Source organism: Malurus melanocephalus, unplaced genomic scaffold (genome assembly GCF_030028575.1).
Source record: "Malurus melanocephalus ecotype Western Australia unplaced genomic scaffold, MMel_1.1 scaffold_9, whole genome shotgun sequence".
NCBI classification, from domain to species: domain Eukaryota; kingdom Metazoa; phylum Chordata; class Aves; order Passeriformes; family Maluridae; genus Malurus; species Malurus melanocephalus.
The window spans coordinates 3854704-3882637 of NW_026623241.1; the positions used below are offsets into that span (position 1 = coordinate 3854704).

Consider the following 27934-nt stretch of genomic DNA (forward strand, 5'->3'; position numbering starts at 1 on the left):
TAAACATGAAAACTTATTGATGAACCAAAAGCAAGTTCTCCCATTTCCTCAGTAAAGAAAGTATTTCAGGGGATGGTGTTACTCACTACCTGTCAACAACGATGGCTCGTGCCTTCCTGTTTCCTCCTGCTTGGAGCAGAAAGCAGCTTCCWAGGAAGCTAAGACTATCCTCACCTTGCTTCATCTGCAAAGAAAGGGGCCCCCCATACCTTCTTGTTTGGCTGCTGATTACAGACCAGAGCCCCAGCACTACTTAACAGTGATCAGGCCTTTGGGATTTTCTCTGGAGTCTCAGCCAAATTTTTATGCAACAGAGGCTTACCCCTCTCAAGTCCCCTACTTCAAATCACATCACTTACAAAAGAGAAAATACTTTGTAGATGCAGCTTATGATGYTGATACAGGAACCCTGTGGATTAGCCACCAGCCACACATGATTATGTAATTAAACCAGCATATTTTCAAATCCAGATGTTTAAATATATTTGGAAGGTTTGAAGCTTTTCCTACTAGCAAGGAAAAAAGGGGGGAAGGGGGAGGAGGAACTTCTTGTTTTTAACTAGTGCAGTTTTTAATTGATGAGGAAAAAAGAATTAGAACACCTCATCCTGATAAAGGGTCTCATCACCCATTTGGTGATGGTCACAGCAGCTGGTCCAGAGCTGGAGCACTGTGCCACAGGTTGTCAAAGACTCCACAAAAAGTCCTGGCTGGAAAAGGTTCYTGTCTCTGTCTCTCTGTTGATAAACACTATTCTTGCACTGCACTGCTTGCCCAAGATTCTACCTCTCCCCTTCCCTAAAGCTGTCCAGGGAGTGTCTGAATGGTCTTTGCTGAAAYAGGTGGTAGAGATGCTTCAGTCCTACAGTTCAAGTTTTTCTTCCCCAYCCAAAGGTAGAGGAATTCAGCTGAACTCCCTAGCAGATAGACACTTCCCAATGGGATCTTTCACATGGCGGCATCCTTTGTTTGCTTTCTTCATGCCAGTTAGCTTTAATCCCAAAATCACCAGGGTCCATTTCAAGTAAATCCGGAAAGGAAACCAGGATGAAACTGAAGAACAGGAATTGCCATGAGGAGACTCAAAGTCTTACTGCATGGGAGGGTTTCTAAGTAGTAAGGTGAAAGGTGTGACATTTCTGCATGTAATTTCCTCRTACCTGAGGCACTGAAGAGCTTCCTCTCTCCCTCCCCCCCAACCACTCACTAAAACTCACTCARCTCACTCACTCAACTCACTCTCTAGCCTGGAAACGCCAGTGAACAATCCCAAAAGGCATTACAAAGCAGACAGGTCTGTGGAATCCACCCAGGTAATGCTTCTTCTTGCACTACCGTGCAACTGTTTGAGCATTACTGTGTGCACAGCACATAATACAACACATCAAAGCAATTTCTAAATGAAACCATTCAGATTCTTGAAAAGCAACCTGTAACCCAACATCTATCTTCAAACCCAGGGGGCTACACTTCAATTACTGTCGATTACTGTCAAACTTTCACAATGTAACAACAACATAAGGTTAGTACCAGAATTTTTCATCTGAAGGGGGGAAGAAAACATGTATTTTAGTGGAAAAACATCTCCACTGGAGATGGCAAAACTAAAAATATACATTGTGCATCAAACACTGGCACATCCTCTTGGGTGACTTTTGTATAATAGCTTTTGTACCTTTACTACACAAATTTAAGTGGGAAAATCACTTTGGAATGTTAAACTCAAAAATGCTGAGGAAGTATTTGTTTGGACTGTTAACAGTTGTGGAACAATTTAATGATAAAACCCATGCTTTATTTCTGAGAGTTAAGCTGAGATGCAGTGAGAAAGCTGTGAGAGGTAAGAATGCAGCCTTTGTTTAGTAGTACAGATGAGCCACAGTATAAAAACTTCAGTAAGAGGTGTAAGCCAGTTTCCATTACACTGAAACTCCTGTATTAGAAGGAACCTTATTTTATGCACTAGACATTACTATTTCCATCCTGCTCTCACAGCTAACACAGTAGGGAAAAGGCAGGAAAGGAGGGGAATTGGAAGTTCTTGCCTATATGAGAAACAGACCTGGTTTAACAAGCAGGCAAGATGATTTTTTTAACTGACTGAAGTTGAACCAATGCTTACTGCATACATGCTCACCTTTGTGTACAATTTATATTTTACCAAACCTTTCTCAATTACTGAAGCTTTACTGCAGATTAAAAAACAAATGCATCATTCAGATCATCTGGGACTGCTGAAACAAACAAACTTGTATGAATTCAAAACACATTAAGGTGTTCTGGAGAATAAAATCTTTGGATAGGGATTTTTGAAGAGTGTAGTTTGCACAAAAAGTATCTGAAAAACAATGCCATTAGTTTGAACTGGTGTGCTGAAAGAAATAACGGACAGAAAACATGTTTGTGAAGAATGGTTTCATAGCATCCAAAAGGGTTATTCCAGAAATAAAAAATAATACCCCCGTATTCCCATATCCAATCCATTTGAACACTGTACCATTCTTTTCAGCAAATTACAGCTTCCATTGTAGAGCTGTAAGTAACCAGCTCTCCAGAACACTGTATCGTTTACTTTTTTGTGTTTGTATTTAACAGACCAGGGACAGAATAGACAAAATATGAACAAAGAGAACCAGCAAGACAGTGCATGGAATTGCAGGCAAGTGAAAGAACTCCAAAGAAAGAACTTYTGAACTAAGTATCACTCTCTTCCAGTAGAAGAAACAACATAAATGACTAAAACAAATTTATACTGTATAAATGTTCACTTTTATTCAGAAACTTATTGCATACACATTTCCAGAGTCACTTAGGAAGCATATTGAGTGAACTGCCAATATTTACTGTAGCCTTTTTATCATTGTAGGTTTGCTACTGAGGTCTATCACTTTTTTTACTTCCTCTCAATAGACTTCCAAATTATTATGAAGTTTTCAACAATGACTGTAAACATAATAAAACCTGCATGCCGTTTTCCCTCTGAAGTTATTAACTTGGCTGTTTTTCTGCAATGAAGTAATGACTTATTTTTTACAACCTGACTGAATCGTACATGTATACATGGACAGTATCTGTGACTTGCTCAGGTAATAATGGGATTAGATAGATAAAGCATTCACYTATGATACCTCAATTCAAATGAACAAAACCACAGAAAAGGTTGGAACAATTCAATGCATAGTACTCATTAGCAAGCAAGAGTCTAGAAAATTAGTAAGTGATGGATAGCACTGGAAATTTAGCAACARCTAACGGATAGGTCTGGTGACTTAAAATAACACTTACTTTCATAGTTTTGTCTGGCATTAGTAATGCCTTATTCTGTCAGCACTAAACAAATAATACACTCTCACTAAAATAAACAAAAAGATTAATATCTGAATATAAAATGCCTGAACATGTGGAGTAATACTTTTATGGCTTCTGCAGAGAAAATACAGAATTTCCACCTTCTATTGTCCCAGGAAATAAGATATAGATTTCCAGATCTCCTCTTAATGAGGTCAGGAGGTTCAGAAGTATCACCATTTGAACATGCTAGTCATTTTGGGAAGGAAGGGATATAGGGAGACGGTAACTGAGAGTCAGCAGAAAGAGTACACTGCATTCAACACAATTTCATTTCACAGCAGAAGATACCTTTCTGTGGGAAGGGCAATGCAGATGACAGTCCAATGAACTTAATCCATGCATGACAGCTGCACAAATCAAGGATTTAACAGCCCTGGAACAAAACCAGGTATCCCTCTACCACCCAGCCCCACYTCATCCCAGCCAGGACTGCACCATCACAAGGAGTGAGCAGGCAGACTATTCCCTTCCTCATCTTCAAATTTATTACCACATTWTAAGATCTGCAATTTACTACTACTCAGTGCTTTCAAGTGAAGGATTAATAAGTAAAAGATATTGGTAAATGTAGTAATAAARTCTGTCACTAACCAGACAAAGTGCTGGAAGTTTGGTGGATCACCACCAAAGGTCAGCATTTACAACCAGTCACTGTATAACAGTACCAATTATTACTTTTTCTTTATTGCCCAGCAGGGAAAACTGTTCCCTAGTACCAGACAGCGCTGACTTCACAGCAGTGCAGAGCAGCTTACCCAGCCTCACTCACTGCACAGGACAGACATGGCTGGCAGGAGAGCAGTCCATTCKATTTTCAAATAAAGACAGAGAAGAAAAAGAGAGACGGACGAACAGGAGGTAATTTCCATCTTGRAACAAAGATTATCTTGTCTCATAATTAAATGTCACATTGCAATTTAATTAATTCTATTTTTCAGGAAATAAATTAATTCTTCATCCACTGTATTATCTAGACAGGAAATGTTACCAAGGCACAGACAAAGTTATTAGTCTGCTATTATTTAAAACATTTGCTAATCTGAGCCATATAGCTAACCTCTGAGAAATAACTGTCAAATTTCTACTCTTTAATCCTAAAAAAAAAAAATCTCATTCAAGAAGCCAGTTCTTGTTTATACCATGTTTTTATACCACTCAGTGTTAAAAGCATATATATTAAACACCTGTTATTCTATCAGTGATTTTAAATCAGGAACATTTTTAATCTGGAAATCCAACAGCATCTGTCCAAGTGCTTTACCCTGTAAGAAAAAGAACCAAATCAACATTTTATTTGACTGTCTAATTTCAGAAATGGTTTAATATGACTATTTTTCCTATAATCCCTGTGAGAATTCTGTTTATGTTTTTTGAGTTTTCCAGCATCCCAACCTGAACAGATTGAACAGTTTCTTTAATTGATTTGTACTTAATGCTAAAAGCAATTTGGGTTACAATTCTACTATGATTCATACATAGCATCACCTCATTTTGTGAGCAGTCTTCTTGACTAGCTCACAATAGCTGAGATTATTTGCACACRTAAGTACTTCCGAGCCTATGGAAGCAGAGCTGTGCTGTGCTGTAGCCATAGCATTGCTCATCTTCAGGTTTAAATGTTTCAAATATTTAATACTCAGACTGCACACATACAAAAAATAATTCCTTTCAGATTCACATAACATCATCAACACAAAAGACCTCATATCCATCTGGTTTTCCCTTTCATGTTTATATTATTTATCAGTATTTCAACTATAGAAAGCACAGGCTAAATTAGGAGGTCTACAGTGCACATGAAAGATAACGACATTAAAATTATTGCTTTGATACATGCCTGTGGGTCACTTCTTAGGGATGCTATGCCACCACCACCAAGGGAATTCTTCAGAACAAAATTTAATCCATGGATTCCTGGCAACTCATATCTGTAAAATAAGAACGGCACATTATTTCTCAGGAGATTTCGGAAGGGACACTTGKACAGAACATCAAGCAGAAGCTGGCATGCAAAAATTTCATGCTTCTGATCACATCCCACTGCTGACTCAAGTCTAAAAGTTAATGGGATTAACACAAGGCCTTACCTGCYTTCTTGTTCCTTCCTCTTACTCCAAATAAACAGTCCTTAATAGTTTTAARGCTGGACCATAAGGTAATTATTCTCCTCTATTAAAAACTCATCCACTTCTAATAAGGTTGTTTTTAGAGTTCTTTTTTTTCTATGAGTTGAAGCCCGTATTTGGAAGCCAGAGGTTCAAGATCCAATATGAACTCAGACAACACAATGGGCAAAAAGAATTACTTTTATTAGCTCCTAGTTCTGATACTGAAAAGGACACTCAATTCCTGGAACTCACTTTTGCTAACAAGTGYCGCCAGCTAATCAGAAGACACCCTCTTTTTTACTGAGAAATATCTATGAGTCACTGCATCACTCTCACAACCAACAGAAAACTTTATTGCAAATTAAAATCAGAGCTACAATTCAACACGTTACTGGAGCCATGTACTTTGCTCAGATAAAGTTTTATTTTAGTGTGACAGACCTATTATTCTGTTCCATTGCCACTGTAAGCATTTTTCCATTCTTACTTTTGAGTGGTGCAGTTCCAATTTGGAAACTTCTGTAGTAGTTTGGCAAATGGCTCTGTGGTTTCCTATTGTTTCAAATTCCATAAATAGGTCTACAGTATATTTCCATTTGTCTCTCATTGCACAGTTTTTCAGGKTTTCATCATCTTCCTTCTATTGTTGGTTTTCTTTGGTTTTGCTTTCCTCCAATATTTTCTTAATCTAAGGACTTGAKAGCTTTGCTTATTTCCGTAAGAAAGGATTTAAATCAGAACATCATCAAGCTATGAGTAGTAACAGRAAGATGATATCCAATTCTCACTCTACCTCCAGATGTTTGACTGCTGCAACACCTCTTATTTTTCTTTCAGTACGTATCTGATCTTCATCTGTTTGGTAAAGATCCTTCAAATCTTTCTCCTGTATAGCTGGAATTTTTTTGCAGTACTCCTATACTGCTGATTTTGTCACTCTGATGTTTATCTCTTTTAGCTCCTTTTGAGCACTGTGAAAACCATGGCTGTTGCTGGTGTTCACAGTCCTGTCTGCCCTTTTATCTTGGGTGTATGACCCAAACTTCTCATGGAAGGAGGTGATCCCACTGAGCAGTCTGACAATCACTTGAGTTCTTGTTCCAGAAAGCAAGCAGTCATGCAGTGTTCACGTCTGTTTCCTAGGCAAAAAGCTTTAAGTTCCTTCTACTTTTTCAATCTCCCACTCCACTTAAGAATTAGTTATTATTAGTTATTAAGAAAAAAAAATTGGTGTCAGCATTCTGTTGCCCTTCCTTGAAAACTAGCTACATTATCACACTTAAAGGGGAACCCACTGGGAAGGCAGGAAAGTAGATTAATCCACCAGTGCTCTAGTAGACAACACAAATATGAAGAATAAAGCAATTTCCACAGTAAGTTACCTACCTAATTTACTAAATTTAATACCATAATCAACATAATTTAATAACATAATCAATTATGGTATTTTATTAATACCATAATACAGCCTACACAGCACAACCAGATGTGTAGGTTAYGACCTTACAAAATCTTCTAAAAAAAGTAAATAAAAATTACCACATACACATGAAAACTGGAGATCTACCAAATCACTGCACTATAMATTTTACTCTGAAAAACTGGCAAAGATTTCCAGGCAGCAAACAATTTCACAACTGGSCTAGACGGATGGAATATGTATTCCAGAAGCTAGTATCTCGTCTCYCAAAAAAAAAGTCATGAAAATCAATCAGGAAAACCAAATCAGGAATGAAACTGAAGAGCATATAAAAGCAGAAASAAGTGAGTGGAAGAATTTCATTTCACTCTCTGCAGTAATTTTGGCAGAGGAAGTATGTAATATAAGCAACAGATCTTAATTTGGAATGCTATAAAATGGCAAGTTCTTTTTATTTGCTTTGAGAAAATATTTACAGTAGAATACTCCAGCTAAAACTAGGATTACAAAATTATAATATATAAAGGTCAGCATCTTCACTATTTTAAGGCTCGTTTGAAGCATCTGAGCATCCAAAATATTTCCACACAGAAAATAAAACACAATAAAAGGAAGAAAAACCACTATAACCATCATAATAGTCTTAAGCAGCAACAATACATTAACCAAAATGCTGGCAGGCATTTACTCAGTGTAATTAAACAATTTAAGTTTAATTAACTGAGATCTAAAGGAAAAAAATTATCTTATTGTACAATTTAATCAAAGGTTTTAAGAATTGCTTTTAAAAAACACAGAAAACAAATAAACACTTCAAAGGATACTGTATCTGTGACAGAAACCAGTAAAACAAGGAATATTCACTGTTCTAGCTGAATTCCTATGATTATGCACAATAGGGTGCCTGCTTAACTACTCCCTTTAAAGTGCTGTCCATAATATTCAGAGAAATAAGGTTTCCATTAAAATRCATGGAAATAATGATACAAAATTATTTAATGCATTTAAATCAAGGAGAAGACAGTATTCTTTTTATCCAAGGAAAGCACAAACCAAGTCCATAGGCTTGAAGAGTTATTTGTGTAGGAGATATACTGTAGAGAAATAGTTATTTTTCCTCTCTAATAAATATATGTACAAAAATGTCATCTAGAAGCATCAGCATCCACATTTTTTGTTCTTCAGCTCTTGGAGAAAACATTGCATATCARCTGGTTTTTCTACTTCTGAGCATTGGAATGTTCTCAAAACATTACATATACCATACTTCAGAAGATGGAAACAGCAAAACCTCATAGGACAGTTTTACTGTCCTTTTTAAATAACTAACCTAGTACCACACAAAAAGTTTCTTTTTCTGTATCTTAAGATACTCAGATCTGTTAAGAATGTACCTAGCACTCCAGAGTGGGAAGCAATCACCTGGGAATTGAAAGACCATCTTTTGCTATTATTTTACCTGAAGATATGGAAGTTTATGAGTTTTTAATGTTCTCTATCAAAATAATTACACCTTTTCTCTGTTTAGTGGACCACCTTAATGCCTCTAGTGAAAAAGCATGGAAGGCAAATGGTTAACAGATTCTGTTCTGTAGTGTGGTAGAGCCATGGTTGGTTTGTGTATAACAGCAAAACTATTACACAGTTTTTAACCACTCACCATTTAAATAAAGGAAATGAAGGAAAATTAGAGAGTAAGACAGCTCTTTTTTTCATGACAGTTGAAACTAAAAAATAAACAAGCAATTTAAAAAGAAACTACACAATCTGAAGCACATGAGCATAATCCTTATAATCCTAAATATTTCCACAAGAGGTTTTATTCTTTTTCCCCAGTAGCTTTCCAATTCACTCACAGAGCTCCATTTTCACATCATTAAAGAAAGCCAAACCCACAAACAGATAATCTAGTTAATCAAATTAATTTGGCTTCATCCAGACAGAGCAGATTTCAACTTTTATTTATGAACATAAATAGCATTAAGAAATGGCAGTGATTCAATTTCTAGAAGTATCATTAGGAGGCATGACATTTTTATTTCTTCCCCCTCTGCTCTGTTTCAGAGAGAATTCAGTTAAAATTCTTAGCATCACAAGTTATTAGATACACAGATTTGTTAGCACTTACAAAGCAGTGGGTGAGTACTGCCCTGAGCTGCTCATGAAGAAAAAAACAGCATTTCCAATTCAAAGATCAGGGGTTAAAATAACTCCAAGCTCTTTCTCTGAGCTTTGAGCTGTACCTTTCTGACTCAAGTTCTCTGAACATGCAAAAAGACACTTAACAGTTTATCCACTACTCATGGAAATAGATAAATGATTTTGGCAAAATCTCAATACTTGCAGAATAACTGACTTTGTATCAAAAGACGTTTTAGAAGACTGGTTTGTGGCAGTATTAAGCTTTTCTTGTTTTCAAAGACAGAAAAAGGTTTAAAGTCTGTTGACTGTTTTACTGGACATCCTTAGGAGAATGAGCTCCATTGCCTCATGCTACAAGCACATTACCTCAACACAACAAGCACAGGGAGGGCCCTGAGCATCAGTCATACCACAAAAACAAGAATGTTATGTCTGCTGGCAGAGGATATTCTTTTGTAGATGAGTATCAGGTGAAAGTGTCCTATTTCAAATGTACTCTTTTTAAGATTTTAAGAGAGAGACTTTATGAAAAATTAGCTATGTTTTTTCTTTAAATTCTGGCTTGGTGTATGTGTCACAAAAATAGGTGAGAGTGGGGTAGAAATAATAATGGAACTAACTAGAAATAATAACTAGAAATAATGCTTTCTCTAAAGTGATTTAATATTAATTTATATTAAAATGTTTTGCAGGAACAGGGATAGCATGAGGCCCATTCCTGATGGATGATCAGGTAAGTTTGGGCTCCAGACTATACTKGCTGTGCAAATGTCTTTCAGGTAGTGTTTTACATATTGCTAACTCTCAGTTCAGCAATTACTCCGAGGCTTGGGAAGCTTCAGTCACTAAAGCTCCTGTAGTTTCCAAATGGTTCAAAACTGATTGAAAGATTAATTTCTCAAAGGGCATTGGAAGCTATTTCTAGTCAGTAAAGACATTCTGTACTGGAACAAAACAAAGGAACAGCCCCAACACTACTATGCTAATTCTGGGAATTTAAATGCCTTCACTAAACGGATTCTCGGCCTTTGTCCAGCTTCAAGAGAGGCCCAAGCTCATGTTCTTTCTCAATGACTATACTCAAGTTGTTATTTTAAAAGTCAAAGAAGATACATAAAAAAACCCAAAGACAATACACACAAGTCTGCAACATTTATGTTAATATTCTTGAAGATAACTTCTGAYAACATCATGTTTCTACCATATAACTGTGGACTGGGCAGCAAGATACTCACCTTGTTACTAGTTCTTCTTCTGGTTTTTCACGCTCAAAAAGGTGTTGAAAGTAATTCTCCAGGGCTTGAGCAGTCAAAGTTTTCTTTAGGTATGGATAATAGAGGGGATGCCGTGCTATCACACCTGTTAGGCATTAACTGGCATTAGTTGAAATAGGAACTGTTAAAACCATTTTGTATTTATCCTTTCAAAACCGATTTGAAATCCTCTGCTTAACTGAAACTGTACATATGGATCCTCTTTAATGAGCTCCTGAATCAAAACCACAACAGTATGACAGCTCTCCCTCTGTCAGTAGAAATGTAGGGTGGAGCATGACACAAAAACATGCTAAGTGACCACTAAGTAATTACTGGATTTTTTCTGGCTGCAAACAATCCCTGCCTCTGAAAGACATCTAAAGAACAACAACATCACAACAAACAGGCAGCTCTCTTCCCTTAAATGGTTTGCAAGACTTMGATATCTAAGTAATCACAAATAACCATAATGAGGCATGATCAGTGACTGAAGGTTTGGTCCTTGACCCACCTCTTGCATGAGATTATGACGTGTGACAAACCATGATTACGTTTTTATTGCCGTAAATATGCTTTGTAAGCTTCAGCAAATTTTATGATGAAGCTGAGGTTCCAGATCGGGATCAGGAAAACAGTTTTGTGTCACAGGGACCTTTCTATCTGTGGATTTAAATTTGAGGTCAAGTTTGTTGTTGTTATTGTTGTTCCTTAATAAAGCAGTAGTGTCTTTATGTCTGAAGAAGTCTACTATGTATGCATCACTCACAACCTGGCAATGCTACGTTGCAAAAGTGGTCAACCAGGGAGAAAGAAAAAGGAAAAATAAAGGAAAAAGAAAAAAAAAGAAAAATCAACATCACTTCATTCTTCAACCCAAAAAAAACCAGTTTGACAAACAAGGACAAGAAAACTATATTCCTAAATACAAATGAACAAAAGTAATCAGTTTTAGCATGACAGCTAATAGCAAATCAAATCCCAAACGCACCTTTAATTCATACTGAGCTTTGAACACCACACRCTCTCATCTTCCAACAAGTAAGAGAGCCAATTGTTGCATGCAGAAGTAAGGAATAGAAGGAATTATTAAACAATGCAAGAAGCAGCACAATCAATGTAAAGAGACTGCATACTGAAATATACCATTTGCATTAGCAATATAATATAAACATTCTGGTACATACGAGAACAACTTTAGTATTTCCTAACACTGTCAATATTTTAGCMATATACATGTTACAATATTAATGTATGAAAATATTATGCATGATCAGACAACCAAAACATTACATAACATACACACATGAAGGAAAAAAAAACCTTAAAAAGACATTTAACTTTCGGGAGCTCAACTTTCCAAACCTAAAAATCTTTTTTTTGTAGAATGACACACTAGTATTTTTCCTTAGTACCTCAGATTACAACAGCTGCTAATCAGAAGGCTACAGATATTTCACTAGTAAAATCCATGTTTGATACATATTCTTTTTTATTTCAGCATAATAAAAAAATAAAAATCAAGTGATGTTTGAAAAAATTAAGACTAGCACTTGATATGTAACTCGTGAAAATTTCACATCACTTCAGAAAGCAAGAAAAAGAAAAATACCTATGTTTGCAGAATTGCCTTTGTCTCCACTTCTAGTATAGGCAAGATCTTCTAAGCGGTAAGTATGTGGGCCACTTGGCAGATCTGTACAACATAAAAATTAATTAATTTTAATGGTACTACAAATAACAGCRTATGTTTTAGAAGTAACTGTCCGTTTAAGTGCATGCTTTTTGCATTGTTTATGGCACTTCTGAAAACATTTCCAATCCTTCTTTGCACAGGAACACGTAGAGAAAAAGAGGTGAGACTAGGGGCCAAAATTATGAAGTTGATCCCTCCTGCTCCATCTCTCAAATCCCTTTGACTTTTTCACAGCCGAATAGCTGTACCAGGCATCCCCACTTCCACCATCCTCCAATATCCATCTTGATCTTAGCAATGCAGTACGTCTGAAGGAGGCATAGCAGCTGCTTGTCTTTTCTTGCCTAGCCAGAAACTTTTGTCCCCTTAACACACAAATCTCTGCTCCCAGTGGAGGTGGAAAATACCTGCAGTTGCTACTGTCCTGATAATTCTGCAACATCGGTTTAATCTGCTAATGCCTGTAGAAAACAATCACAATTGAAAATTCCTTTTCAAGACAACACATCTCTCACTTGAATTTACGCTGTTTTAACAGTTATTTATCCAGTTATATAGAAGAAACCTAAGGTTTCTTTTTCAAGTTGTGTTTTTGTAAGTATCTTAGTATTATATAAGAAAATGTATACTTTCTAGGAAGCCAGTCTTGATTTTTTAACTTGTCAGTATCTGAGTATTGGATGTTCAAGGAACATAGAGGTTGTTGCACTTCACTGAATGAAGTTCATATGAAATATTTTTATCCACCTACATATAAAAAAGCAAACCCACTCCTGTCCAAATCCATAAATTGAATATTGTGGGATTCACACCATATACCCCTGAGCTTTGATGGTTAAGTTACACAGCAAAGACCTCTTGCAATTGTTGATTACTAAGATTAGCCAGCTGTCACCATCTAGCTCCTGTTCTTTAGTAAGAGAGATGAAGCACCCACTTTGCTACTGAGTTTGAGTTACTCGCTGATCACAGCATAACACTGAAACTGGGAGAATAGGCTATATCCAAGCTTTTAGGCAGTGAGGATCAGGTAATTTTCAGCCAGTTTTGCTTCTGATCCAACTTTCCTGCGGCCATATCAGCTCTCCTTCCCTCCTTGTACCATCATCAGGAACAGACTGACCTCCACTTCTGACTCAAACTTCTCATCCCTCAGTCCTTCTCTCCTCTGTCCCCTTCCTGTCTTTTTCTCATCCTCCCAGACACAAGGGGCAGTTCTCCCCCTCTCTCTGCTCCTTGGACACCAGTAAGGGGAATATGCAGAGAAGGGAAGCCACAGCCTTCCTGCTTTGTGACAGCTTCTGGTGCAGCTGCTGCTGGTGGCAGTCAGAAGAAGCAATTCACAAATGTCCCAAATTTAAAAGAATTGAATACACAGGGTCTTGTAAATCAATTATGCTGGACTAACTTCATATTCCAAGGCACAATGCAATATGAAAATACATCAGTCTGTTCTTTCTGTACTATTATTGCTTCTGTTGAGAATACGAAACTATTTGGGGCTTTTTTCCCTTTTAATTTTTTTTTAATGTTAGGGAGCAAGAGACCCAGTATTAAAGATGTTATACTCCAAATGCTGGCCATAGGCTTCATTTAGAGCACAGTGCACCTACCATGAAGGCATGAGTAGATAAATGTTCTGTCAACTGCATCAGGAAATCAGGTAAACCCAGCCCTCGCCAAACCATCATTACCTTCAACCCCTTCCTGCCCACAGAAAATTGCTAACTCAGACATGAGCCARGCTGATCTGGGTAAGAGAGAAACTAATGTCCAAATCCTACTGGCTGCATTTTTCACTGACCCCGTCAGAAAGGGAGGCTGAAAGCCTGTCAGTGGCAGCTGGACAGATCCCTGAAGTCCATTTGGGTATGGGATGGGAGATACAGTGGATAACAAAAACACCTTAGTAAGACATGACACATAATTGATGAAGTGTATCTTAGCTCACAGTATTTATTTGGTTGAGACAGAGCAGGCAACACTCACAGGAGGAGCTTTGTTGGCACCTGAGAGTGGCAATAACAAGGAAAACAAAGGCTAGGGGTTCACCACAGCAACCTCTTCTACTGGCACAGCTGGACCAGAAAATCTACCCACAATCTACCTGAACAACAATCTATCTGCATTCAACTGCTCTAATTAAGWCCTAAAGTTTTACAATATGTATTGGGTCAGTGTGAAAGGCAATATGAAACAGTGATGAAAGTTTAGTCTGGCACAATGGCCCCTCACTGGTAGAAACACTTCATACAGTACARAAATCACATTAATTTTAATGATTTCATTCAATATACAATTCAAGACAAAACGTGCTTCTTCAAATGCTGAAATTTGAYAATATCTAAATTGTAGAAACCTTTTCTCCATTAGACATTTTACACAGCCAGTCTCTGACAATCTTCCTTTAAAAAAAACAGTTAAAGTGAGTGATCTGGTGTTCTCATTTATTATTACCCTAATTGATTTATCTTTCATGATCTGTTTATCAGGAAATTGTTTTCATTTARTAAACATCTTAAACAAATCTACGGAAGAATTCCCTTCAAAGCTAGGGAAAATGGTAAATCCAAATTCCACCCTCCCAGAACCATATCTAGCAGCATATTTTAAATCCATTTTCACATATTTCTCTTATCTATTCAACGACAAATAACAGTCCCTCACACTTGAGATAACCAGGAAAGTAAGAAAAATACTTTCCTCCTTTCTAAATGCTGACAGAAAATGCTTTAGCAGAAGCTGTTCCTTTTACAGTGTAACCCATTTGTCTTTCTCATCCATGCTGTCCTACATTAAGCCACAGAAGTAGGTATGTATTTAGTCACATACAGAAAACATTTATATTTACAACAAAGGGCAAAAGTTTAGAGATCCTTCTCAGGGGAAACAACCAGAGAAGTTCTGCTGTCTTTCAAAAGTGGGGTTTTGCCTAAAAAAAGCCTGAAGAATTCAGTAATTAAATGCTGATGTCAGGCACTTCAGGAAGTTTTCTCAAATTATAAAAAGGCAGTAGGGAGTCCAACAGCTTTTTGCTTCTCCAATATTTAGCACTACAGTCACGTTGAAAAAAACCCCAAGCCCAGGACCTTTGCTAACCCTTTTATTAAGCAGAACAATGACTTCCTATTCTTTAACTTGCCCAGTCTGATGGTGCAAATATCCCACTGCCCTCCTGAGAACTCCCAGGGATCCGAGATGCTGGTGTGACAGCAGATTTCCAACACACAGAAGAGCTGAAACCATACTTAGGAGTTTTAACTTGTTTCTGCACAGCACAAATCATTGTACTGAAGAGATCTTTGAATAGATGGGGAAAAGAAACCCATGCATGACAATCCACCATCGGTGGCTTTCAAATGGTGATAAACACACAGTCAGGTGCATATTCTAAAATTTCTCTGTGTAACACAGAACATTCCCCACTAACTCATGTTAGTTGTTACACTATTCTATTACTAGTTTTGACAAACACTACTCTCTTTATCTGGAACACAGAAGAAACCYTAATATCTAAGTGCCTTTATAGCATTTATTTTTCAAGTGTACACAGACTTAAATACCTGAATTACTTTTTCAACATGAGTATTATTTTTAGAAATTTTTCTAACTAGTAATCTTTAGGTAGAGTCACCTGATTTAGATTTACAAATACCTATCCACAGCTTTAAATTAATTCTCTCAGTTCTCTGGTTAGCAGAAAATGAAGACWGTTTGACCAAAAGGGAATTATGCAGTATGCTATACATTAACAAATACTATATATAGTTCTGCCATTAGAAAGAACAAAAATTTTCATGTGTCCAGCACTTTCAGTAATTGCTTGTATGAGCAACTCTGATTTAACACTTTCTTTTCACTGCAGACATCCTCACCTGCTGCAYTGAGCTCACTGGTTTGTCCTTCTCAAGGTTCTTCTTTTCTTTCTCAGAGAATTTGGTTAGGCAAGTCTAGCATCAACACAGGAATTATCACACTGGACAATTAACCTAGTATGGTTTCTTTTAAAGTCACCAGATCCAGGCTGATCCCATTCTTTTTAATTTTGTGAAGGCTGCCACATAGAACAGGAACACATTTTAATTATCTAAATGCTGTAAGTCTGTAAGTCATTCTGTATGTCTGTCCTCTATTCTGAACACTATTTGGGGTGTAAGATAAACCCAGCTATTTCCAGGATTCACAAGAAGTAAAATTACAGTATACTTTGAAACCACGTTTCAATTGATTTTAATGCCAACTTTGCATGGTCTTCAGTTGTGTTTAAATCTTAGGGKTTTTAATAAAAATTTACTTACATACTTGTTATAGTCTCAGATACATTTTATACTGGATAACACTAAGCACCTTCCAAGAGAACAGTTTAAGTGTTTTGCACCAGCCATAAAAATACATCATATAAAGAGGCAAAACATATTTCACAGACAAAATCTAATGTGATTTACCAAGATGAAGACAGCAAATGATCCACTCACAAACACAAAGATGAACATACCTTTCAATTCACTGCTAATCTCAGGCAGATCAAATGAAACCACTTCATCTGATGTAAACGCGAGATCCTCCTCAAATACCTCAACATGCTGCCCATTCAAAAACAGGTTGATCTGTACAAAGAACATAGTCAAACAGTCAAATCAGAAATCCACTGCAATGTGAATAAATAAAGCACATTTCTAATTAAATATAGATCTAGCATACTTCCARTAAGAACTTTACAGATAAGGAATCTATTGCTCCTTTTAAAGGTCACAATGCAATAATAATTTATAATAAACCTAAAAGAAATCTTTGTTTATGGGAAAAAAGCTATAAAAACCCCTAAGAAATGCTCTGTCCACTTTAGCATTTTTTCAAGGAGGATGACTCTCTTTCCATCTCACTCTATATAGTGCAACACTACATAGAATTTTGTGTCACAACTCTTGACAGTTGAATCCCAAAACTTGAACATTTCCATCACTTCCATGATACAACCTCCTTTTCTTCTTGATGTTGCTGTTCGTATTAAAGACAAACGTTGCATCCTGTATTCATCTCCAAATACATTTTGTGAAACCTGCTAAAAACATCTATCAATATTGGAATTTTGGGTTTGGTTGTTGCTCAGTAGCAACACTTAGAGTAGACTCGACATCAAGGACTACAGTTTCCCATGCTCTGCCAGCAAGCAGGAGCACAAGGAGCTGGGAGAGAGCATGGCCAGGACAACTGACCTGACCTGGCCAAAGGGATATTCTGTGCCAGAGAGCATCATGCCCAGTATATAAACGGGCACAGTGGGGAGTTGGCTGGGAGCTGCTGATCACTGCTGGACCCAGGCTGGGCATTGGTCAGTGGGTAGAGAAACACACTTGTGCATCGCTTGTCTCTCTTTGGTTTCCTTCCCCTCTTTCTTTTTTGTTATCTCCCTTTTAATGACACCAACAACTACTTTTTTTTTTTCAATTATTAAACTGTTCTTAATTCAAAGGGTTTATTTTTTACCCTTTTTCCAATTCTTCTCCCTGTTACACTGGGGAGAGGAGTGGTGAGAGTGACCGAGTGGCACTTAGTTGCCAGCTGGGAATAAACCATGGCAGTCCTTTTTCATGCCCAGTATGTGTCTTAATGGGTTGAGATARCAACAAATCTGACTAGAACATGTTAGAACAAATTTCTTACAAGCACTCATTGCATTAATTTAATAATCACTGGTCACAATGATTAGTTTGCTATCAAAGTTGATGTGTTTGTTCCTCAAGTTCAATTATGTAACACCTTAYTTGCAGTATGTGTTCCCAGTTATGATGTTTATCATGCATGGAAACCAGGCTGAGGTTATCAAGCTGTACTTTGTAACATTGGCTAATGATACGATATAATTGCTGGTTGTGAAACTAATCTSGATTTGCACTCAGCATTGCTGTCATTCCTGTACTTGGGAGTCTTCTACGACAAATTATTGATAATTATAGCTTTTACCTTTTCTCTTTGCAAACTCAGTCCACAGAGGGGACACACTCCCCTTCATCTTCCCCCTATCGTCCAGACTAATTACAATAGATGGTGAGGAYTTTTAATATCCTGGCATGCTCAAACTAGCACGTTCCTATCATTATGTCGTCACAGAATCAATTAGGTTGGGAAAGACCTCTGAGATCATTGAGTCTAACCCATGACCCAACACCACAATGTCAACTAGACCTAAGTGCCACATCCAGTCTTTCCTCAAACACCTGCTCTCAGGCAGTTGTAGTGTGTGATAAGGTCTCCCCTGAACCTCCTTTTCTCCAGGCTAAACAACCACAGCTCCTTCAGCTGCTCCTCAGGAGACTCGTGCTGCAGACCCTTCACCAGCCTTGTTGCCTTCTCTGGACATGATCCAGCACCTCAAAGTCCCTCCTAAATTGAGGGGCCCAGAACTGGACATATGACTCATGATGTGGCCTCACCAGAGCTGAATACAGAGGGATGACCACTACCCTGGTCCTGCTGGCCACACTATTCCTGATACAGGCCAGGATGCTACTGGTCTTCTTGGCCACTTGGGCACACACTGGCTCATGTCTTCTGAATGTGTTCCAGGTCTTGTTTAAAGTTTAAAGAATACTATCCAGGCAGAGAAAGACTTGGGGAGTGATGGTTGAAGGAAAATTCAACAGGACCCATCAATGTGTACTCACAGCCCTGAAAGTCAATCAAATACTAACCTGCATCGCAAGGACTGTGTCCAGCAGATTGAAGGAGGTGATTCTCCCCCTCTACTCTAGTATTGTGAGATCCCACCTGGAGCATTGTATACAGTGCTGGTRTCCCCAAAATAAGAAGGAGATGGAACTGCTGGAGCAAGTCCAGAGGAGACAATAAAGTTAGTAAGAGGACAGGAGMACCTCCCCTATGAAGACTGACTAAGGTATTTGGGGCTGTACAGCCTGGAGCAGAGAGGGTTCCATGAAGATTTCACAGCAACCTTCCAGTATCTCAATGGGGCCAACAGGGATGCCAGAAAGGAACTCTTCATCRGGAACTGTAGTGATAGAATAAGAGTAATGGGTACAAATGGAAAGACGGGAAATTTAGGTTAGATATTAGGAGGAAATTTTTCACTGTGAAGGCGGTGAGACACTGCAACAAACTGTCCAGGGAAGTTTAGCAATGCCCCATCCCTGGAGATGTTCAAAGCCAGCTTGGTTAAGACTTTGAGCAACCTGGTCTAGTGGGAGGTATCCCTGCCCATCACAGTAAGGGTTGGTACTAGATGATCTTTAACATTTTATAATTGTATGATCTGCCCTGAGGCTGGACACTTGAATGTGGCATGGTGCATGGGGTGGTATGGGCAAGTGCCTAGGACTGTGAGTAGCTTGCATTTTGGAACTCCACCCTTGAACAAGTGCAAAATCCAGAAAAACTAGCAAAATATTTGGAGAAAGTAAGCGATCACCATGGCAATTCCAGAGAGACACCAATCTCTGCCATGTGCTGGCCCAGGCCTAGCAAGCTCTGTTTGGCACTGTTCTTCTCAAGGGGAAAAGAAAGTCTCTGGATCCGATGATAAAGCAAAAGCCCGGCAGCTACTCCAACCCAGAAAGAGGACTAACCCCTCCTAATACACTCCTGTACACAAGAAATGGACACAAAACTCAGCTTGTAGAGGAGGATGAAGCAGGACCATCACAAGAGCAGCACAGAGAGGCAGAACAAGATACCTATTGTTGAATCAGCTGTGGGATATGCAAAAATATTTCACCTCTCTTTCAGATCAGCACATTATCACCTGKTTGCTATGATGCTGGGATAATGGAGCTAGCAGCCTGTAATTAAGAAGGTAGGGAAGCCAAGCAGCTGTGATCACTTTCTAGGGAAGGGGACATTGACAACTGGATTTAAGAAAGGGGCCCAGGTCCTCAGCCTCTGAAGATGACTCCTATTAAGTTTAAAGGAAAGGTATCCATCCCCAACAGTATCCCTTCAAGGAAAATGTTGTATGTCACCCAGATAAGAGGACAACACTGTAGGGAGGTATCCAGGTCTTGAAAGAATTAGCCATGCTAGAGAGGATTTATTATGACCTGACTAATGTGCAGCTACCACAGATCCAGCTGAAGCCCGCTTCCCGTGACCCACAGGGCAGCAAATTGTATATAGCACATCATTGCTGTGTGCCAAYGACTGGCAGCAATGACCTGGAGAGACAAGAGGCAGCAGCAGTGGATCAAGTGGCTCAATACCTCCAACATGAAAAAAAAAGAAAACATGTCTGGCTGCCATATATATGGAGCAGTATCTCACTTTTTGAGATACAAAAGGATCTTTTTGACCAAGAGGGAGGATGTAGAAAGTACACAGAGCACGGTACCCTTCAGTTTTACCCGTGGGATCACTGATAGGACATGAGCAAGTGGGATAGAAGCGAGTGGCATTCATTTCATCTGTACTGGAGGACTCCCAGTATGAAAGATTAAGATACCATCAGGTTAAACTTTCAGAACAAAACAACATGAACCARCTTAGCTGCAGCAGTTATCAGTGGTCAGTTGTCAGCAAATGCAGGACAACTCAGCACTCTTTCTTAAGATTGCCCTTAAAGAATGACTTGCCTTCAGCAGGTTTGCTGCAATTGCTCCCTACATGAAAGTTTTAGGTTACCTTCAAAGCACACATGGAAAATAACTACTATTTGAACTGTAAAACCACTGGTGATCTATGACAAAAWTGGTACAATTGCATAAAAGCAGTGCAAATGAAACACTGAATCGTCTGACACCCAGAAAGGTGTTACCAAACACAAAACAAAAGAACCCACTGTGGTAATATTAACATAACTCAAAATCTGCTTACGGATTTTTTTTTTAGTTTTAGGTCAAATACTGACCTAGAGCAACTAGACTCTTGGTAACTGAACTGAACTTCTAATTTAGAAAATCCGTTAATTCATACCTTACTTACTCTGTAATCTCTTACTGGACAATAGTTTTTCATACATGGCTAACATTTTGTATCAGGGACTTGAATCACACCACATTTTGACCCTCAATTTTACTGCAGGAAAACGTGATAGAACACATTGCATTCTGCTGACAGGGTATCAGTGCACTCATCAGATTAGTTACACATGGCAAGGACTTTGATTTTCTGTATTGGAAAGAGTAAAGGAGACACTGCTTTCTTTCCTTAAGAAAACCACCTGGGCTACAATTTAATCTTAACAGCATTTTTACCAAATCTGGAACACAGTGCTAATCAGGAAGTTAATATTGAATTTAATRAACCACACAGTGGTAGGCTAACTTCCATAAAGATAATAATTTCACACTGAACTTGGCAAAGACAAACCATTTGTATAAAGCAAAATGTAAGTGATGACCAAAGTAAGTACTTCAACTTCTTTAGACAACAAGAAAGGTGGGACTTTTAAAAATGCTCTTCCACTGTGCAGTTTATTATTAAGTTAGATTTAATAACTAAATAGCTCTTCTCTGTGAAGTTGTGAAATTGAAGTATCTTCCATTAATGAAGAATACTACTTAAAGAATAGGGTTTGGTTGTGCTAATCACTGTRTAAGTGTTAATGAATGAAAACAAACCAGTCCCTTTCTGATTCAGTTTTGTTTGTTCCCCCTTGCCCACCTTTTCACTTGCTGCCTGTGCTCCCTAAGTTTCCCTTTGCCACCCTAAGCAGAAGCCTGTCACAATACCTGTGGCCTAACGAAGACCAACACTCTGGCCTTTGGCCACTCTCTTGACAGTGGATGGGTGTGAAGGCTCTCACTGAGTATTACGATGTCTTGGCATCAGAGGGATGCAATAATTACAACTTACTTGAAGACTGTGGAAAAAGAAGGGCATATGTGCAGTCTCCAAAGGATAAATTAGATATCTGATGGCACTAAGAAGAGCAGAGAACAATGCTTATAAATCCAAATATTTTACGGTTTCRGCAAAACCAGTTTCTTCAAGTTTATCATGAAAGCTTTAAAGTAGATGGGTATATGTATCACAGAAAAGTGGAGCTCTAGATCAACATGTCATCATCTTACATTGTAACTTCTCACCTAGGGCTGCCTGAACATGTGAACTGTACGTTTTTGGACTGAAAGAAACTATTGCTATGAACCAAACAGGGGCACAGAGTCACAGGGTCTTCCATGATAGTCAGCACAATAGTTGCACAGGTTTTCATAATTTTACAGTTTTTGCAATACAGGCAAGAACAGAAATTACTACTTCTGTTTTTACACACAGGGTATATGGAAGCAAAAAGCCCAAATGTCTGTTAAGGTAAAACCTGTTGAATCAGAGGAAATTCACTGATTTTAGTATTTGTTCCTAGTAGTATACACTAAATATATCACTCCCAAAAAACTCAGATGATGCGCCCAAGTTCACAAGATTAATGTTTCACTCTCTGAACACCCAACTGCCGACTCTTTAAAGAGGCTTCATTAACCTTCTAAAAAGTCTACAATTTTCTTAAGCACTCTTTGCAAATGCAGCAAAAATAATTCAAACCTGTAATTCCAGGAATCTGAAAAGAGAAGTTCAGTTTTGATRCAAAATACTTCAAAATTAGCTGCAATTAAAATGGAAGATTGGCAAGTTCAACTGTTGCAAAACAKTCTGTGTGAATAACAGAGTAGCAATTTCCTCAGATAGCCTCTGAGGAAATATTTTTTAATCGAAGTCTAACTCAAAATCACCAGAAAATGCCAGAATCAGCAGAATTTTTCAAATTACTTCTAAGAAAAGAGAACACAGACTTTAAGCAGTAAGTCTTACCTGAACATTGCTTTTGGGATAATAGAAGAAAAATGGCTTCAAGACCGGAGACCTAGACACACAAAACAACAAGCAGAAATGCATTTAACCAGAAGTTAATGAAACTGGTAGATSATACATCTTTTGACTATTCATACACCGAACTTGGGAAATTAAAGCCAATCAGCCATGACTAGCAATGGTTTTTCAAACAACTATGGAAAGCCTGAGAAGTGTAAAAACTGCTTAAATTCCATTATTAAGAATAGAAAATTTTGTTAAAAAATCCAAGAAAATTTTACTGAGGAGAGGTAGCCAAAATAGCAAAAATGTTTTCTTGACCAAGGATGTGCTTCAGGACACTGAAGTCTCCTACACTGTCAGTAGCCGCACATTGATACCTACACTGGTTACACCAGGCTACTGGAAATACAGCCACAGGTTCTTCTCCCATCTTCATGGGCTTAATGACAGGAAATTTTTAGATGAATAAACATGTAAAGGTGATGACATAAATCACCACTAGATTTTAGTCATATCTAGAAAAAAACTGAATCAAGCCAGGATATATTTTTTTTAATATGCTCAACATTATTACATTCAGTTCAGTCATGAAATGGTTTCATGCTAACATTTTGTGGGATGTTCTAACATTTGACCTTACGTTTCTAGGTGAAGTGAGCTCATACAGATGTAAATTCAGTGGGCCCATATTCCAAACTAATAGCTACTAGTGAAAACTAGTCCAGAAATCTACATGTATTTACACAGTYGAGCTACTGCCTTGCCATAAAGTCACATTTCAAGTTTTCCCTGCAGCTTATTTAAGCAAAGACAGTGCTATGAGCTGATCAGCAACTTACATAACTCACATTTAATTCAATAAAGAATTTACTATTTGCATGCATATCTTATAGCACTCACTATTATCTTGTTTTCAGTTAGTAAGGACAGTGTGACACAGGAAGGTTTAGCTGCTTCTGTAGTTGCTATCCCAAGCTGGGGAAGCTTGTGATGGTGACTGGTATGAACATAATCATTACACATTATAACAAGTTAATGATCAGGAGTTAACTTACACTCTGGGGCGCCCTCCAACAATTCCAGTGAGGCCAGGGGCTGGAAAAGGAAATTAAATGCATGAAAGAATGGTTAAAGCCATATTCGAAACATCAGAGCTCGCTCAAGCTCAAGCTTATCATAACTTGAGTTGATGCTTTAACACATTTTTAATAAGTGCAGGGAAGTGTCTAGAAAATTACACACCTTCTCATAAACTAACAAAACAGAACATTGTATACAAGTTAAAAGGCAAAACTGTGAATTTTAAGCCAAAAAAAAAATAAATAGGTAAAATATGAACTGAATCTTTGGAATCTTCTGAGTATTTTGTGTATCAATGCCAATGAATATCAGTGAGGTAATGCATCTGATAAAAAAAGAATTTAGCTTTACTTTTTTGTCATTGTTTTATTTACTTTCAAAGAGAGCAGATAAGCAATTCTGATGACCATGGTTTCCTTTAATATTTGTTTAATATTACTTTGCTTGTCCAGATTAACTTCTTCAGCACTTAAACAAACTCTGCTCTTTTAAGATGCTGGCTACTGCAGATCCCATTCTCTCTCTGTGACACATAGGCAATTTAGGGGCTTAAGGCACCAGCAGGAGCCCAGATCTGTGGTAAGTCAGCACTGTAGTATCAGATTGCCAGGCTCTATGATCATTTAACCTATCTGCCCAGCTCAGTATTTCTGCAAGAAACAGTTCAGCTCTCCTCATCCTGAGCACAGCTTCTTACCCTTCTTTCTRGCATAGACAACAGGAATATGTTGTCACATGCAGTATTGCAGGGGAAAGAAACAGTAAAGTRCATATATTGAATCAGCGAATCAATTATTGTTTTAAACAGTCTCTTAAAAACAAGTGCTGTGGAAAGCTGCCCACCTAGAATATTTAGCCAAATTAATTCTGGCTAAAACGGGCTTCATGCTTTCTGCCAGTGTGAATTCCCTCTGTTTGTGCTCCAAACAAACTAAAAGCCATTTAACTGAGACATTAAAGGCAATAGTGATAACTTCTACTCCACAGAAGGCTGTTCTAGCTTGGATTCAGTGCCTTGTCAATGTGGACACATAACAGCGGTAGCAGAGATTACAGAGCCTTGCCRTATTCATGCTCATTAGAAATTACTTCCCAAAAAAAGACCATGATGTTTGACAGTAAAGGGGAAAAAATGCCTTCAAAAGAAGCAGCACCACAATTAACCACCTCCCTGCTCACTGCGTAGGACAAAAAAAAAAAAAAGCGGTGGTGGATAGAATATGAAAGAATCCCTTGTATTACACAATTTTAAATGATCCAGTGAGGTTTCAGCCCTACACATCTTACCTGTGCACTCATTCAAGCAGAACTGTCAGTCAGTAACAAAATCAGCTTCTGTGATTTTACTGAATTATGTGCCTAGCTTGTTTATTTAGGTTGCTGAGGAAGGAGGGTGGATATGGTAAAGTCATGTTGAAAATATAGGTCTGTAAAGCTAGTTAAATTATCTGTGGATTGTCATATGGGTCACTTCCTGCTTGGCAGCTGAACTGCTCATTAAGGATACCAGATTTTGCTCCAACATCAATCTAAACTTCCTGAAAGCTCTTAAAGAAAGCTCTTCACTTGCCTGCTTTCACTGAATGGATCTTGGCTCCCACAACAAAGTAGTTCTCAGTATTGACAGCAAAACAATCCAAGCAAGAGCAACAACTGCTCACACCTCAAGGCTAAGATAACCTTCTACTGCTGCTTGCTGCTGCTGGTCTTTGAGAATTTTCTGAGCACAAGCTACTGTAACAGCAGATGTGTCTTTGCACGTACTACAGCTATCCCTTGAACTGCAGAGCAAAGTTACACCGATAGCCCAGCTGCAACAGTATTAAGTTCTATGCTATGATTATTTTTTATGTAAATATAAATAAGATGGAAGCAACTTCACGCCAAATTTAATTTTTATCTATCTAAAATTCCCAGCTAGGCCTCAGGCAGAGAAGATAAAGCAAATCTTAAATCACTGATTATAAGCCACAATCATTTTGTTARTTCTGTAAACAGCACAAGAGTTTAAACTGTAAACTACATCTCACCTCAACCGAGCGCCCTGATTCTTATTACATTTCTCCACTAAACCAAAGAAGGCAATGGATGGTGAAGTAGAACCAAGTAGCTGTGAACTTGTCACGGTGACCAGACCTGCCTTCTATTAATTAAATTATGATCTCCTTRGATCAACCGTGGCAAGAAAATTTCATATAAAAATATCTCCTCGTGCTGTATTTTATGCTTACTTTGCACTGCTTGCTTAAATATCTGTACAGACGCTCTCCCTCCTTTCCTGAAGACTTATCTTGATCTACAATGACACAAACAATTTGTCATACTTGTAGAGAGTATCAGGCTGCAGTCTCAAATTGCTGAGATTCTCAGTTAAATTGAAGCACTTGATCTCCTTTCCCAGAAACTTTACATGACCATTTTTTGTTATTAGAGCTCCATTCCTCCATTCAAGACAGAGGTATTGTCTCATCTGCTATCAGTGAATCTCTTGACCAAGTTGCTTCACTTCAAGCTGATGAACTCACCACCACACTCTGTCAGCTTCTGTGCCTCAGAGTGGCATAAAACTGATACACTGCAAACAGGGGCAATAACCTTTTGACTGGAAACCTTCCTTTCAATGCATCTATATCCTGTTCCTGTTCATCCATGGGTAAAATATTCATGTCTGGTGTAATCACCAAACTGAGTATCATGATACTTATTTTGACTCAAGAATTTGATCAAAAGTTCACATTTCAAAGTACATTTTCCCTTACAGTGCCWGGGGACACAGCCTGAGAACTACAAATTCTCCAGGTGGCTGGGCATTTAAAACCAATGAGAAYTGGGGATTACACCACTGGAATTCCACTGTTTTTATCAACCCCCAAATATATGACCTAGATGGAAAAACTTCAGGCACTAAGACTAGTAAATCTGCTCCCTTCTAGGTGACTAGGCTCTGATACAGGACCCGGACCCTTCCTTCAGATTCTGTGTTTATAGATTTAAATCTACACTGAATCTAAATAATAAATAATTAGTTACAAAGTGCTTTTCTTTAGTTAATCTGCACCGTTCTTCACACAATCTTATCCTGTCTTTTCATTTTATGACTCCATCTTCTAGCCTACTTTAAGTCTTACTCATTTACAGCCTAAATATCTTACAAACAAACAAACCATCATCCCCTGTGTATACATGTACATGCAYATATAATTATTCATCCTGTGTGCCCATGACTCTTCTGCACATTTGCAGATTCCCAAATTTTGGGTCCAATGGCAAATTGGATCCAAATCTGAAGGATGGAGAGGAATCTCAAGAATCCCAAAGCACACTAGCACCCCATGACTACCACTGCCATGCCACTTAGCAGGGATGTAGTGACAGACATCCATGTAAATAATACAAGGTGTAGCCCAATCAAGATACATTCCTTGCTACAACAGCTTGGCCATTTCTGGTTTCCCATGTATGTTTTATCTCTCCACTGCCTCTTGATCTTTTTTTATTTTCTCATCCTGTAAAACCCATCAGTGGATGGACTTGMAAATACAAATTCTTCTAAAAATCAGGTATGATATGCTGGAAAAGACAGCAAGTTTCTGATAAATTTCATGAACAGAGGTAGCATACAACCAACAGTACTTGGGAAAACCAATGCTGCTCTCAGTTGGGGCAATTCAGAGAATGGATCCCCTGAAAACCAGCCCCAGCAAAAGATGCATAAAAGCAGCCCAAATAAGCATCTATTTCAACAGACCCATAATCTATGTCATAGATACAACACCCTATAAAATGCCCCACAGCAGAGAAAACTTTGGTTGGAACCTGCAATCAACCTATGAGATGCAWATTTCCAGGAAAAAAAGCTTCATTCCTTCCAGCTCTCATTATTCCCCACAGGATTTTTCAGATGGTGGAAAAGCCTGATGTTTTGCCTCCTTAATACTCCCTGTCTCCTTTTCCAATCCTACTTTAATGGTCACACCCAATTTTGGATTAATACTTCTAAATCTTTAATCTATTTCTGTCAAAAAAAAAAAAAAACAAACAAACCTTCTGTACAATTCTGTGTATTTTTCAACAGAATAAACCATTATGCAACACATGAAGGATATAAGACTGCATAAAG

At 38.1% G+C, this 27934-nt stretch overlaps 1 protein-coding gene across 1 annotated transcript in view; it reads right to left on the minus strand.

Annotated features, from left to right (window-relative positions):
- Positions 1-2731: 2731 nt before the first annotated feature.
- Positions 2732-27934, minus strand: part of LOC130579272 (uncharacterized) — a 57942-nt gene continuing 32739 nt past the window's right edge. Inside the window, exons 13-19 of the mRNA XM_057375936.1 lie at positions 23790-23829; positions 22732-22783; positions 16466-16577; positions 11887-11970; positions 10257-10380; positions 5189-5279; positions 2732-4613 (exon numbers count right to left, since the gene is read on the minus strand). Of these exons, the coding sequence (XP_057231919.1) occupies positions 4539-4613; positions 5189-5279; positions 10257-10380; positions 11887-11970; positions 16466-16577; positions 22732-22783; positions 23790-23829 (578 nt within the window). The 3' untranslated portion in view covers positions 2732-4538. The remainder of the gene's footprint in view (positions 4614-5188; positions 5280-10256; positions 10381-11886; positions 11971-16465; positions 16578-22731; positions 22784-23789; positions 23830-27934) is intronic.